The 15,776-nt window shown below is 37.8% G+C and overlaps 1 protein-coding gene and 1 long non-coding RNA gene across 2 annotated transcripts in view; one reads left to right on the top strand and one right to left on the bottom strand.

The window, feature by feature from the left end:
- Positions 1-5,615, top strand: part of LOC306645775 — a 73,609-nt gene extending 67,994 nt beyond the window's left edge. Inside the window, exon 2 of the long non-coding RNA XR_013759720.1 lies at positions 5,432-5,615. This is a non-coding gene — a long non-coding RNA (uncharacterized lncRNA). The remainder of the gene's footprint in view (positions 1-5,431) is intronic.
- Positions 1-15,776, bottom strand: part of GAPVD1 (GTPase activating protein and VPS9 domains 1) — an 88,362-nt gene that overhangs the window by 12,829 nt on the left and 59,757 nt on the right. The window contains 4 exon segments of the mRNA XM_079113857.1: positions 649-778; positions 2,135-2,257; positions 6,344-6,424; positions 7,354-7,441. Of these exon segments, the coding sequence (XP_078969983.1) occupies positions 649-778; positions 2,135-2,257; positions 6,344-6,424; positions 7,354-7,441 (422 nt within the window).

Below are 15,776 nucleotides of genomic sequence, written 5' to 3'. Positions count from 1 at the left end.
GCACTTGCCTAGCATGTGTGAGGCCCTGGGTTCAATTCTCAGCACCACATATAAATAAATGAATAAAAATAAAAGGCTTATCAACGTCTTAAAAAAAGAAAAGAAAAAGAAAGAGAGGCGTGCCCAGGGAATGAGCATGATGACAAAAAGAGGTTTACTGGGACAGTGAGTTACTCCACCACTGTGGAGTAACACTGCACTAAATATATGCAGAACGCTACTTATGCTTTCATACACTTTTGTTTCCCTTTAATTTATCTTGAGGACTGTGTCATATTTTTCTTCTCCTATGAGAAAAACATAATCCTTTGAAAAATAAGAATCAAGCAATAATGGATAACCACTTCCTAACTACCTGTGCCCTCTCCTGATGGGCGCCACGCACTCACAGCTTTACACAGGCAGGAGCACTGCAACTGGTTTTGTTTGCTTAGGTGTTTTCTGTGAGACTTTTTTTAAAACCCCTGAATTATTGCCTTTGATATACAAAATCCAGAACTGAAGCAAGTCTTCTCAGTAAATATCATTTCATTCTTCTCTGCTTCATACGCCTATTATTAAAATGACTTAATGAATCACTTGAACTGAATTGACTGCAATAGTGATGAAAAGTCCAAATCTCAAAGTCCCAAATACTATAAGAAATACCTATAAGAAAATGCTGAATCTTGAGGGTGGGCTGCTTGGCTTGCAGAGTCTGGGAGATCATCAGCTGAGATGTTCTGTAGTGTTTCATCCCGAGGAGAATCATGTGCACTTTCACCATCACCCATGACCTCTAAACAAAACCCATTACCGGAGAAAAGGAGAGCTATGTTAATTTGGAATATTCTGGTACTAGCAGGTACTCAGAGCAACTCAATTCTAAGTTAGTGTTATCTCACAGTAAGTTCTTCAGAGGATAAATAGAAGAAAAACTCAAAACACTTAACTAAATGGACAAAGCAACAATAATGTACTAGGAGAGCAGATGCTGAGAATGGTTTTACTTCTTATCACAATCCTATTTGAAATAGTGAGAGTCTGAATTAATAAAGTTAATATTCCATAATCAAAATTACTGAACCACAAAACTAAAAGAGTCTTCAAAAGTCATTTTACATAATAACTCATTTTAGAGACATGGACTCCTGCCCAGTCAAAAATTCCTTGCTTTAAATCTCTTGGTTGCACAATGGCTAAGGTGGGCCAAGCACATGCATTTCCAGACATCCCCCACACAGCCACACCCAACTAAGAGCAAGAGGACTATTTCAGAAACACAGAACGTCGGATCTGTGGTTCCCCTAGTTGTTGTGCTTTTAATCAGTCAATTAAGAATACAGATAAACACACATGTAAAATATCAAAAGGAATAAAAAACTTCCTGAATATAACACACATTTGTGTTTACATAGGAAAATATCCTTATTAGGAGACAATTTCAAGTGCTCCAAGAAAAAAAGGAAAAAAAAAATATAGAGAGAAAATGTGGTAAAATGTTAATCACTGCAATTTCTATGCAGAAGGTATATGAACATTCAGAAAAGAAAAGTGGAAATTCTCTTTTCCCATGACTCCCTCTCAGGCCCCCAGAGTGTTCCTCAAGGCCAGTTCATGTTCCCAGTTTGCTGGAGAGACTTCTAGAAGCTACTCCCAGCTCTCAATATATGCAGAATGCTATTTATGCTTTCATACACTTTTGTTTCCCTTTAATTTATCTTGAGGACTGTGTCATATTTTTCTTCTACTACAAGAAAAACATAATCCTTTAAAAAATAAGAATCAAGCAACAATGGATAACCTAAGAGACTGCTGCCACAGCTACATGATGAGTACATAACTGGATGAAATTACACTTCTATAGGCAGTTGCAAAAGAACCTCCTCCCTCCCACTAAAGCATGCACCAGGTCACTCTGGGCAGTCACTCCAGATTCATGGGATGATGACTCTCAGGCATCTGAATACCTGCAGGTGCCCAGGCTTAGCTGGAGAGTACAAAGAGGGGACATCAATTTAATATGATTGGTTTATAAAGTCTGCAATGTTGAAGTAGTATATTGATTCTCCAGCTATTCTTTTAAAGGGTACTTAAAGATTATCTTTATTACTATGGTGAAAATTACTATTCAAATCTTTATCATGATTATCACCTGAACTTTCATAGTTTGCCATTGCTCCTTCACTGGGGCTGGTCCGTTTAATGGCATTCCGGTATTTGTCCAGAATATCCTCAGCAACCTGAGCTTGTGCACTGAGCCTAGGGCTGGGATCATCTGCAGGGGAAAGGAGGGTGAGAGAATGAGCTCCCTGGGTTTGTACCAATGATGATGTTAGTATGACACCAGTAGCATATCCCAAAGGCAGATTAGGAGGTCAGACTTAAAAAGAGCACATATCTCAATGTTAAGAGGCACCATGCAGCTGCCTACTCATCCCATTTCTATGTCTAAGAGCCTTGTCAAAGCAGAAAATTGGGAGAAGTCACTCCACCTTCTCATCATCACCAGAATTCTGCATGAGTGACAAACTTCAGTGCAGACTGAATGGATGACAGGTTTCTAAAGTGCTTACACCCAAATCACTGTTAGTAGCTTCATGCTAACAAAACTTCCAGTGATGCACTTTTATATACAGACTTCATTTAATCACACATCTCTATGATGAACAAAAAAAGAACTATTCAAACATAGACTTAAATTCTTTTTAATGATGAAATGTGCCTTTTCTATTCTTTCTTTATGAATTCCTTTCTATACCACATCTGAAAGTTACAGATATTCATATGCTATCTCACTAGATCTCATCATGATAGTACAGCTGCTGGGACAGAGCACTTTTGTGCATGCCATAGTCAATGACACTCAGCAAAGCTAGACATTCTGGGAGAATGCTGGAATGCACAGAGAAAAACTTAACATACCCGCAAAACCACAGCGTTGTTTACCTACAGGACTGTTTGGCTGACAAAATCAGCACATCAAAAACGTTATCTTGGCGTCTAGCAAGTTAGTCATTAATTAACTGGGCTGTCAAAGCAAAAAACTGCTATGATCTACAGAAGAAAATAAAGATTCATGGTACGGCACGAACACCTGTAATAGAGCTAGGCCAATAAATAACCAACCATACCTACATTTGGGTAGAATCCCACTTTTATTTTATTTATTTATTTTGGTATTGGGGATTGAACCCAGGGGTACTTAACTACTGAGCCACATCCCCAGCCTGCTTTATTTTTTATGTTGAGACAGGATCTTGCTAAGTTGCTTACAACCTAAGTTGTACCACTGCACCTGGCAGAATCCCACTTTTCTTAAGAAATTCTAAAATCACATCGAAATCATTAGACTATACATATGTAGGTTAATAGTAGCTAAAAGGCTGAGGGTGTAGCTCAGTGGCACAATGCTTGCCTAGCATATGCAAAGCCCTAAGTTCAATTCCCAGCGCTTCAAAGACAAAGAGAGAGAAACAGCTAATATTAGTAGCAGCTAACATTTTTTGAGTGTTTACCATGTACCAGGAACTGTGCTAAGCACCTCAATTAATCATCAAACAATCTTACAAAGAGGCACTATTATCACCCCATTTTGCAGCAGAGCAAATCAAGGCACAAAGTGAAGCAGCATGTTCATAGCCTTTTCTTTTATTTCCGTTAAACAATAATTTGGTGTTCATGTCTCTTTAGAATTATATTCAACTATATATAGAGAAAATTTCCAAAGTAACTTAATCATATTTAATTTCATGGTAAGAGAGCCCTAATAAAATCTCACCTTTTTCAAAATGTAAACTGAGAGAACCATTACCATTACAGAATCTTATTTTGGAGGGGGAGTACTTTTTGCTGATAGCTTTTGAGTGCTGATGAAGGCTCTGAAAAAGGACAATGTAATTTGGCTATGCATAGTAAGAACCATAATGCTGTCCCAACCTATGTTTCTAGTAACACCATTCTTAAAATTTTTAACCTAAGAAATTAATTAAAACAAAAATGTTATGTATACAAAGCAGTAAGCACTATTTTCATGGTTAAAAACTGGAAAGAGGGACTGGGGCTGTGGCTCAGTGGTAGAGCACCTGCCTCACATGTGTGAGGTACTGGGTCCGATTCTCGGCACCACATAAAAATAAATAAATAAGATAAACAGACTGTGTCCATCTACAACTAAAAAAAATTTTTTTAAACTGGAAACAATTTAAATATCCAATAGAGAATGTTTATACTATAGTAGAATCAGACTATTTTATAGTCAATAAAAAATGATTCAGAAGACAACTACATCTAGTAGAAATTGAGAGTTTATAAAATTATATGTGGTGAAAGAATACAAAGTTTCATATATAAACTAATTCAATCATGAAAAAGCCTCCACGGACATATACAAAAAGATTGGGAGAGAACATGAAAAAACAGTAGTTCGGGTGGCAGGATTATGGCCAGATTGTTGAGAAATGTCCTTTGGTAAGATTTTTAATTAATTTAATAACTTTGAATGGGTCATTAATTAGAACTGAGTAGAAATTTTTACACTCACAGGGAAACTTAACTACTTGAGTTAAACCTAAAGAAAATGAATCAATGACTTTATTTAAAAAAACTTATTCTACTTAGCTTTTAGAATCAACATCAAAAACTAAGAAAAACATATTGCCAAAATACCCAATAATTTATAACTTCTCCAGTTATTAATTAATTAGTTTTATTTAATTACTTATTTTTGCAGTACTGGGGATTGAACCCAGGGCCTTGCACATGCTAGGCAAGTGCTCCACCACTGAGCTACACCGCCAGCTCCAAAGTTATTAATTTAAAAATTTAAATACTACAATAATTTTACCCAGAATAGTTCAGCTTGTATGCACTGATGTTCTTCTAACACTAAGAACAAGGAAACGGAAAGCATACATAAATACCTTGACAAAGAGACAATCTCTCTTTCCAACCAGACTGGCAGGTCCCCATTAACCGGGGTCCTATACCCACAACACATAGCACAGTGCCTGGCATGTTACATGATCAACAAATATTTGCTGATTGAATAAGACAGGCTGGGCTGCCCTCAATAGGGAACAGTGGCCTGAACACACATCTGCTGCTCAAAACCCTTTCTTACAGGGAAGTCGCCATATCAAATAAAGCAGGTGTGCTTTATTTGCTATGCCAGGGCATGGAAATATAGCTAAATATACACAAATAGGTACTAGAACTATAAGCATTAAAATGGAATGCTATGTGTACTATATTGATCTCTTTGAGGAAGATGTTCTTTTGAGATCTATCCCATTTTTTAATTAAAAATCTTCATTTTATACTGGGCACCATGGCATATGCCTGTAATCCCAGCTATGTGGAAGGCTGAGGCATGAGGATTAAAAGTTCAAAGCTAGCCTCAGCAAGTTAACAAGACCTTGTCTCAAAATAAAAAAATAAAAAGGGGATGTAGCTCAGTGGTAGAGCAACCCTGGGTTCAATCCCCAGTGCCACACAAAATAAATTTTTTAAAAACCTTCATTTTAACTATAGTAGAACAGTAAGGTAATATATCTTAAAATCAAAATTAGAAAAAAAAAAAAAAAAAAGGAGGTGAGAAATGAACTTCCTTCTAGATGCTCTATAGCATCTAGAAAGCAATACACAGTTATCAAATTCAAGGCTGGGTCATTAATACTACCTCTCAAACTCTTTTCTTTTAGGGTACTTATTCATAAAAGAAGCTGCAGAAATAGAAATGCTGGATTCAGTAAGAACCCAATCCCTAGTTGTATTTTCCTTGGGTCAGATACCAATGTTAGAATGGCTCAAGCTGTAAAAAATTAGTGAAGTTTTAAAACTTTTATTATAATGATTGGCATTTATGACACTGTTTGAACACTTTATCATGAAAAAAAGGAAATGATTAGGTAAAAGAGAATTTCATTGTGCTCCTGAATAAACAAAAACAAACTGTAGATGGAAATAAATTTAGAATTCTATGATCATTGTTAGATAAAAATTATTCCATCAATGATCTGAAGATCTGGCATGCACAGCACAATTGTCACCACTCTCCCATAGGCCATCATCCCACTAGGCGGCGAGCTGTGGAGTGCATCCAGAGGCTCAGGATCAGGGCCCTCCTCATAAACGGAAGTTATGACAATGAGGATGAGGATGGTGGTGGCGGTCTGCAGGAAGAGCACACTGAGATTCACTGTGGCCGCCAACTGGAAACCACAGGGCTATGAAGAACACACTCCCCACAGTGCACACACAGACACACTCTTCTAAAAAGGCAACACTATGGCACCCAAGAAAAAGTGTTATGAAATATGTGCTCTGGGAATGAAGGAGCCAGGAAGTCCATGGGTCTACAAACCTGTGAGTGTTGAGAATCTGTCAGGCCCCAGATCATCTTTGTCTTTTTCTTGTTTTTCTTTCTTTCTAAATGGTATAGGAGCTGGAAATTAAATAAAGTCAGTAGTGTGACATATAACATAGTGCACTACTCAGAAGTTAACTGGTGTGCCAACATTTCTAAGTGAAAGGAGGAGGAAAAATTTAAAAGTTAAAAACTTCCAAGTGTTGACTGATAATCATTCTTAAAAATAGCACTGAAGGTTCTTAAAGAAGTTTTCAGAATCTGCTTTGGAGTCATCCACAATAGGAAAAATAATTTAGGAGCAATACATGGGGACTACATCAAAACCACTGCCTTTAACCTCTCCTCAAAACAGCACAGTCAGATCTTGCTTCCTTCTCTCCTCCCCACCAAGTGGGCTTGAGTATGGCATGGAAGCAGCTCTCCTCAGTGCCTAGGTGCCATGGCATTGGGAGAGGCCTGTGAAAGAGGTCCCTAGCTGCTGCTGATCTCCCCTTTCAGGAAGAGAGGTTTTTGCCAATTCAAATGATGCCAGGATACTCACACCAAAAAAAAAAAAAAAACAATTTTATACAACTACCTCCCAAAATAAACACTCATTAATATTTAGGGTATAAACATTTTCAATGAACACAGACATAAAAAGCTTAAATTTGTTCCAGGACCACAAAAGACAAATTTTCAATATTAAATTACCAATGGCATCCATTTTCCTGCAATAAGGAATAGCAATACATGTGTCAACAGTCCTACATGTTTAATTTCAATGACATATGATATTTAAACAGTGACAAGCATGACTTCCACTTATGAAACCACTACCACTTCTGGCAAAGAACAAGAACATTTCTAATCTCTGCCTTAACCCATTTCCTACACTCTCAAAACAGCTAGAAACTTAGGCCCAGGAAGCCTCACAGAGGAGTTGAGATATTGGCTCTCCAAGAGAGATTTTGGGGTTTTGTTTCTTCTTGCTAATATAGCATTCTGAAATTTTTTAAAATTACCTTTAGGCATGGCTGAAACAAAACGTTTTCTCCACCAAGGTCTGTTCCTGTCTGACTTCTCGTCATCACTATCTTTGCGTTCTTCAATCTGCAGAAAAAGTTTAATGCTTTATTTGGTGTTAATAAATTACTATGGATAAATTACTATGAAAAGGATTTCAGTAAGTCTATGAAATACAAACACCAGGCCTACGTGCCTTAAGGCAAAACTATTCTTATTGAAATGTAGGCCACTTCAGGAACATGGAAGTATATCTTTCAAGCATTAGACAGTGATCTGCTTGAAGGTAGGCACTATCTCATTACTGTTAGTTGACTGGAAGCTTAATGCAGATCCTGGTGTAGAGTAGGAAGTCCAAAAATATTCATGGAGGGCTGGGGGTGTAGCTCAGTGGTAGAATATACACTTAGCATGTGTAAGACTCTGAATTCAATCCCTAGCACCACACATACACACAAAAACAACAACAGAAAAAAAACTGACAGATAAGTAAACACAGTTTAAATAAATTCTAGAGTGGTAGTAGAGATGGTAGCAGCAATAGTATTAATAATAAAACCAAAGGTGAACTGTGTGTATAAGAATATGTATTATCTCATTCAATCGTCACAGTAACCTCAGAGAGGGGTCCTATTAGAAATATGAAGCTAAATGATGTTATCTCTCTATCTTCCCCAAGTTACACAGCCTGCATGTGGACAGCTGAGGCTCAAATTTAGAAGTGACCAATTTCATTTTTTTTATTTTGAGACAGGGTCTCACTAAGTTGCTCACAGCCTGAGTTGCTGAGGCTAGCCTTGAACTTGTGAACCTTCTGCTCAGCATCCCCAGTCACTGGGATTACAGATGTGTAATTTAAAAGAAGAACTAGGGATGTACTTTAGTGGTGAAGTGCCCCTTAGTTCAATCCCTGGTATGCTCCCTGCCCACCAAAAAAAAGTCCGGGTTCTGATCGCCATCATACAGAGTTATCATTAACTTTGTCATGTCAGAGGGAAAGGATTGTAATTTCTTCACTAGCCTATGGTGTGACCTCAGACTAACCTCTTAATTTTCTTTTTGTCCCCCTCATCTACAAAACTGGGGTTAAAAATACCATCTCCAAGGGCATCTATGTGAATAGAAAATTAGACTCCAAGCAGAGAGATGGGGGCCAGAGAGAAGTTAGCAATAGGGATGGGAAATTAAGTACAAACTGATCAAATAAGTACATGAATGAAGAATAATAAAAGCAGGGTTCTCTCTATTGAACAATGCCATTTTAAGTATGGAAAGAAAAAGATAAGATGAACTGTTTCTAAACTGGAACTGAATGCATCGATAGGAGGTCATACAGAAATACATACAGATAAAGAAAGATAAACAAACATACAAGTAAATGTGTACACACACACACACACACACACACACACACCACACTCCCTAGCTCTGTCCATTAAGAGGCCCAGGTAACCGCAACACATCGATAGCAATGAGTGCCAATTCATCTCAATTTCTAAAAGCTATTTTTCACTAAAAGGAATCCGAGCTCCTTGGAGAAATGAGTGATTCCAGGACTAGGGCAGTCAAAGTACAATATAAGTTTGCAACATCTTGTGCCAGGAAGCAGAATGATGGAGGCTGCCAAAAGAACACAGGAGCCAGCTTGAAGGGGTTTAAACTGGCCAAATAGGGACAACTGGGCTTCAAAACTAAACAACAGAAACAAAGACACTGACTACAGGAGAGAACCAGAAGACCAAAAATACAATCAATAAGAAGGCAAACTTAAAATTTTAATGAACAGGATATTTACATATTATCAAAGTGCCTCTCCCCAAAACGTATTCATTACAAAACAAACAGAACAACTTTCCAGGAGTAAAGCTGAACAGATACCACATTCATCAAATGATCCAAATGAACAAATTAAAACTATGTACTCCTTAACAGGATGCAATGAAAAGAATGCAGTGTCACCTTAGAGATAAGGCTGCCAAAAAAATAAATAAATCTAATTATGAGAAAACATCAAATCCAAACTAAGGGACATTCTAGAAAAAAATTGGTCTGTAATTTTCAACAGGATCGAGGTCATAAAAGTTAAGGAACAACTGAAGAACTATTCTCTTACAAATAACTGGAGACACACAGATAGGGGTGTGAGAATTAAATGGTAGTCACGTATCAGCGTTCATCTCCTGATGCTGATGGTGTTTTATGATGTGTAGGAGAATGTATTTATTTGTAGCAAACTTATACTAAAGTTTTCAGAGGAGAGGGAAGATCAGGTTAACTAGCAACTTACCCTCAAATGGGGAAGAAGTGTTCTTTTGTTGTACTTCCAATGTTTGTGTAATTTACGATTATTTCAAAATTTAAAAATCATATACTGCTGGGTGTGGTGGCATGCACCTGTAATCCCAGCAGCTCAGGAGGCTGAGACAGGAGGATCGCAAGTTCAAAGCCAGCCTAAGCAATTTAGCGAGACCTTCTCTCAAAATAAAAAATAAAAAGAGATGGGGGTGCTGAGATTGTGGCTCAGGGGTAGAGCATTTGCCTAGAACATGTGAGGTGTAGGTTCAATCCTCAGCACCACATAAAAAAAATTTTTTAAAAGTTATTACATCTGTCTATAGCTTAAAATATTTTTTTTTAAAAAAGGCGGGGGGGCTGGGATTGTGGCTTAGTGGTAGAGCACTTGCCTGGCACATGTGAGGCACTGGGTTTGAGTCTCAGCACCACATATAAATAAACGAATAAAAGTCCATCAGGACCCACTTATATTGTCTTGCCATGTGGGATGTCCCTTACCAGATGCTAAGCACATGCTGATGCCATACTCTTGGACTTCATGGCCTCCAGGACCCCCAGCCAAATAAACTTCGTGTTTATAAATTACTTGGGATTACACGTGGCTGCCGCCATTTTGAGACAACAGCCAGGCCCCGTAGGACCTCTGGCCGGACTGACTGAGCCCCAACTCCAGGATCCCTCAGCATGACTGATCACTCCCTGCCTCTGGGGCCCTCACATGACTGACTGCTCCCTGCCGCCAGGACCCCCAGACCAACTGACTGTGCCCTATCACTGGGAACCCAGACTGACTGATTGTACCCGGCCTCCAGGCTCCCACAACCACACCAAACACACCGGACCTCCAGGACCCCTGCCGGACCAACCGCATCCCGTCTCCAGGACCTCCAGCTGACCACGTCCACCCCTGAGCTGCTGCTCCCCATTTGCCAACACATGTCGAAGCCAGAGTGGCATCTTGGATAAGCCTGGAAGCCATAGCTCCGACCTTTAGGTGGGGCAAATCCCATCCTGAGATGCCTGCTGGAGGCTTGAAGCTCATTGTCAGGTACCTCTCATGCATCAGGCTACTGAACACTGGGAGGTTTCATTAGTATATGACTGTTATACTGTAGATTTTCTTTTTTCTCCTTTTTAAAAAATTTAAGTTTTTATTTCTTTACTGTTCTTGCTCTCTTTTCCTTTTGTTTACTTGTTCCCTCAGAGTCTCTTTCTCCCTTTTTTGCATGCTAACATCTCATTTCTTTTGATTACACTCTCACCCTTTCTATTTTCTAGAACTTCTGTATAATCTTTTCTTATCCCATTAACAGCCACATTCTACATCCCTCTGCATCCTCTTTCTCCTCCATTAGAAACTGCAGACCTTATTGCAAACCTGTTTGTTTTACCGAAGATAATATTTGAACTCATTCTGTTTACTATGACAATTTTGTTATTGTCCCCATAGGGGCTATTTGGTCTAGGATTGCATAGTGTCTGATTTGGGCACTGCTAATATTCATCTCCAGTTAAAGAAAGGGTTTTAAAAACCTATAGGGCCACTATAAGCCTACAGGGGGAAATCTGCAATACCCCAGATCTGCACTGCTAGAGGGGAAGATACATGAACAACATGAAAAAACAAGGGAAGAAAATGATCCAAACAAATCTAGATTCTGTAGTAATAGAATCCAATGACAGTATGTTAGAAGAAATGTCAGAAAAGGACTTCAGATTATACGTGATTAAGATGATTCGTGAAGCAAAGGATGAGATAAGAGCAAATGCAGGCAATGAATGATAATACCAATAAGCTGAAAGAGCACCTGCAGGAAGCAAAAGATCATTTCAACAAAGAGATAGAGATTCTCAAAAAAAAAAAAAAAACAAAAAAAACAAAAAACAAAAAACCAAAAAACAAAAAAACAAAACAAATAGAAATCCTTGAAATGAAGGAAACAATAAACCAAATGAAAACCTCAATGGAAAGCATCACCAAAAGACTAGACCACTTGGAAGACAGAACCTCAGACAATGAAGACAAAATATTTAATCTTGAAAATGAAGTGGCCCAAACAGAGAAGATGGCAAGAAATCATGAACAGAATCTCCAAGAACTATGGGACATCATGAAAAGACCAAATTTAAGAATTACTGGGATTGAGGAAGGCACAGAGATATAAGCCAAAGGAATGAACAACCTACTCAATGAAATAATATCAGAAATTTTCCCAAACCTGAAGAATGAAATGGAAAATCAAATACAAGAGGCTTAAAGAACACGAAATGCACAAAATCACAACAGATCCACACCAAGGCACATTATAATGAAAATGCCTAACATTCAAAATAAAGATAGGATTTTGAAGGCCGCGAGAGAAAAGCATCAGATTACATATAGGGGGAGACCAATACAGATTGCAGCCGACTTTTCAATCCAGACTCTAAAAGCTAGAAGGGCCTGAACCAACATATTTCAAGCTCTGAAAGAACATGGTTGCCAACCAAGAATCCTATACCCAGCAAAACTAACCTTCAGATTTGAAGATGAAATAAAATCCTTCCATGATAAACAAAAGTTAAAAGAATTTGCAAATAGAAAGTCTGCACTACAGAATGTTCTCAACAAAATATTCCATGAGGAGGAAATGAAAAACAACAATGGAGGTCAGCAAAGGGAGGAACTACCTTAGAGAAAAAGCACTCAAAGGAGAAACCAAGCCAACTTAAAAACCAAAAATAAGCCAAATGACTGGGAATACAAATCATATCTCAATAATAACCCTGAACATTAATGGCCTAAACTCATCAATCAAAAGACATAGACTGGCAGAATGGATTAAAAAGAAAGACCCAACAATATGCTGCCTGTAAGAGACTCATCTCATAGAAAAAGACATCCACACACTAAAGGTGAAAGGATGGGAAAAAACCTACCACGCACATGGACTCAGTAAAAATGCGGGGGTTTCCATCCTCATATCAGATAAAGTGGACTTCAAGCCAAAGTCAGTCAGAAGGGATAAAGAAGGATATTTCATACTGCTTAAGGGAACCATAAATCAGGAAGTCATAACGATAGTAAATATTTATGCCCCAAACAATGGAGCATCCCTGTACATCAAACAAATCCTTCTCAATTTTGGGAACCACATAGACCACAACACAATAATTCTGGGCGACTTTAACGCACCGCTGTCACCACTAGATAGATCTTCCAAACAAAATCCAACCAGAGAAACCATAGAACTCAATAACACAATCAATAACCTAGACTTAATAGACATATATAGAATATTCCATCCATCAACGAGCGGATTCATTTTCTTCTCAGCAGCACATGGAACCTTCTCAAAAATAGACCATATATTATGCCACAAAGCAGCCCTTAGGAAATGCAAAAAAAATAGAGATACTGCCTTGGGTTCTATCAGATCATAATGGACTGAGAGTAGAAATCAATGACAAAATAAAAAACAGAATTTACTCCAACACCTGGAGACTAAATAATATGCTATTGAATGAAACATGGATAACAGAAAACACCAGGGAGGAGATAAAAAAATTCTTAGAGGTCAATGAGAACAACGATACAACATATCAAAATCTCTGGGACATTACGAAAGAAGTACTAAGAGGAAAATTCATTGCATGGAGCGCATTCCAGAAAAGAATGAAAAGTCAACAACTAAATGACCTAACATTACAGCTCAAAGCCCTAGAAAAAGAAGAACAGAATAACAAGCAAAAGTAGTAGAAGACAGGAAATAATTAAAATCAGAGCTGAAATCAATGAAATTGAAACAAAAGAAACAATTCAAAAAATTGACAAAACAAAAAGTTGGTTCTTTGAGAAAGTAAACAAAATAGACAAACCGTTAGCCACACTAACAAAGAGAAGACTCAAATTACTAAAATACATGATACAAAAGGAAGTATCACAACAGACACCACTGAGATACATAACATAATGAGAAGCTACTTTGAAAATCTGTATTCCAACAAAATAGAAACTACCGAAGACATTGACAAATTTCCAGAGACATATGCTCCTCCCCAACTGAACCAGGAGGACATACACAATTTAAACAGATCAATATCAAGCAATGAAATAGAAGAAGCCATTAAAAATCTATCATCCAAGAAAAGCCCAGGACCAGACGGATTCTCAGCCGAATTCTACAAGACCTTCAAAGAAGATCTCATTCCAATACTTCTCAAAGTATTCCAGGAAATAAAAAAGGAGAGTACCCTACCAAACTCATTCTATGAAGCTAATATCACCCTCATACCCAAACCAGGAAAAGACACATCAAGGAAAGAAAATTTTAGACCAATATCCTTGATGTATATAGATGCAAAGATCCTTAAGAAAATATTGGCAAACCGTATCCAGAAGTATATTAAGAAAATTGTGCACCACGATCAAGTGGGGTTCATCCCTGGAATGCAAGGATGGTTCAACATTCGTAAATCAATAAACATAATAAATCATGTCAATAGACTTAAGGATAAGAATTATATAGTTATTTCAATTGACGCAGAAAAAGCATTCGACAAAATACAACTCTCCTTCATGCTCAAAACACTAGAAAAAAATAGGGATGGTAGCAACATACCTGAACATTGTAAAGGCTATTCATGCTAAGCCCATGGCCAACATCATTCTTAATGGAGAAAAACTGAAACCATTCCCTTTAAAAACAGGAACAAGACAGGGATGTCCTCTTTCACCACTTCTATTCAACACTGTCCTCGAAACTCTAGCCTGAGCAATTAGGCAGACCAAAGAAATTAAAGGGATATGAACAGGAAAAGAGGAACTTAAGCTGTTACTATTTGTGGATGACATGATTCTATATTTCGAGGATCCAAAAAACTCCTCCAGAAAACTTCTAGACCTCATCAATGAATTCAGCAAAATAGCAGGCTATAAAATCAACACGCATAAATCTAAAGCATTTTTATATTCAAGTGATGAAACAGCTGAAAGGGAAATGGGGAAAACAACCCCATTTGCAATAGCCTCAAAAAAAATAAAATACTTGGGAATCAATCTAACCAAAGATCTCTACAATGAAAACTACAAAACACTGAAGAAAGAAATTAAGGAAGACCTTAGAAGATGGAAAGATCTCCCATGTTCTTGGACAGGAAGAATTAATATTGTCAAAACGGCCATACTACCAAAAGTGCTACACAGATTCAATGCAATTCCAATTAAAATCCCAATGATGTACCTTACAGAAATAGAGCAAGCAATCATGAAATTCATCTGGAAGAATAACAAACCCAGAATAGCTAAAGCAATCCTTAGCAGGAAGAATGAAACGGGATATCGCAATACCAGAACTTCAACTATCTACAAATCAATAGTAACAAAAACAGCATGGTATTGGCACCAAAATAGACAGGTAGATCAATGGTACAGAATAGAGGACACGGACACAAATCCAAATAAATACAATTTTCTCATACTAGACAAAGGGGCCAAAAATATGCCATGGAGAAAAGATAGCCTCTTCAACAAATGGTGCTGGGAAAACTGGAAATCCATATGCAACAGAATGAAACTAAACCCCTATCTCTCACCCTGCACAAAAATCAACTCACAATGGATCTTGAAATCAGACCAGAGACCTTGCATCTTATAGAAGAAAAGGTAGGTCCAAATCTTCACCTTGTTGGCTTAGGATCAGACTTCCTTAACAGGACTCCCATAGCACAAGAAATAAAAGCAAGAATCAACAACTGGGATAGATTCAAACTAAATAGCTTTCTCTCAGCAAAGGAAACTATCAGCAATGCGAAGAGAGAGCCTACAGAGTGGGAGAGTATCTTTGCCACTCATACTTCAGGTAGAGCACTAATTTCCAGAATATATAAAGAACTCAAAAAACTCTACACCAAGAATACAAATAACCCAATCAACAAATGGGCTAAGGATATGAACAGACACTTCACAGAAGAAGATCTACAAACAATCAACAAACATATGAAAAAATGCTCACCATCTTTAGTAATAAGAGAAATGAAAGTCAAAACTACACTAAGATTCCATCTCACCCCAATTAGAATGGCGATTATCAAGAATACAAGCAACAATAGGTGTTGGAGAGGATGTGGGGAAAAAGGTATACATTGA

Source organism: Sciurus vulgaris (genome assembly GCF_902686455.1).
Source record: "Sciurus vulgaris genome assembly, chromosome: 15".
Classification (NCBI taxonomy): Eukaryota; Metazoa; Chordata; class Mammalia; order Rodentia; family Sciuridae; genus Sciurus; species Sciurus vulgaris.
Note: the sequence above shows the minus strand (reverse complement) of the source record. Positions and strands in the feature narration are given on the sequence as shown.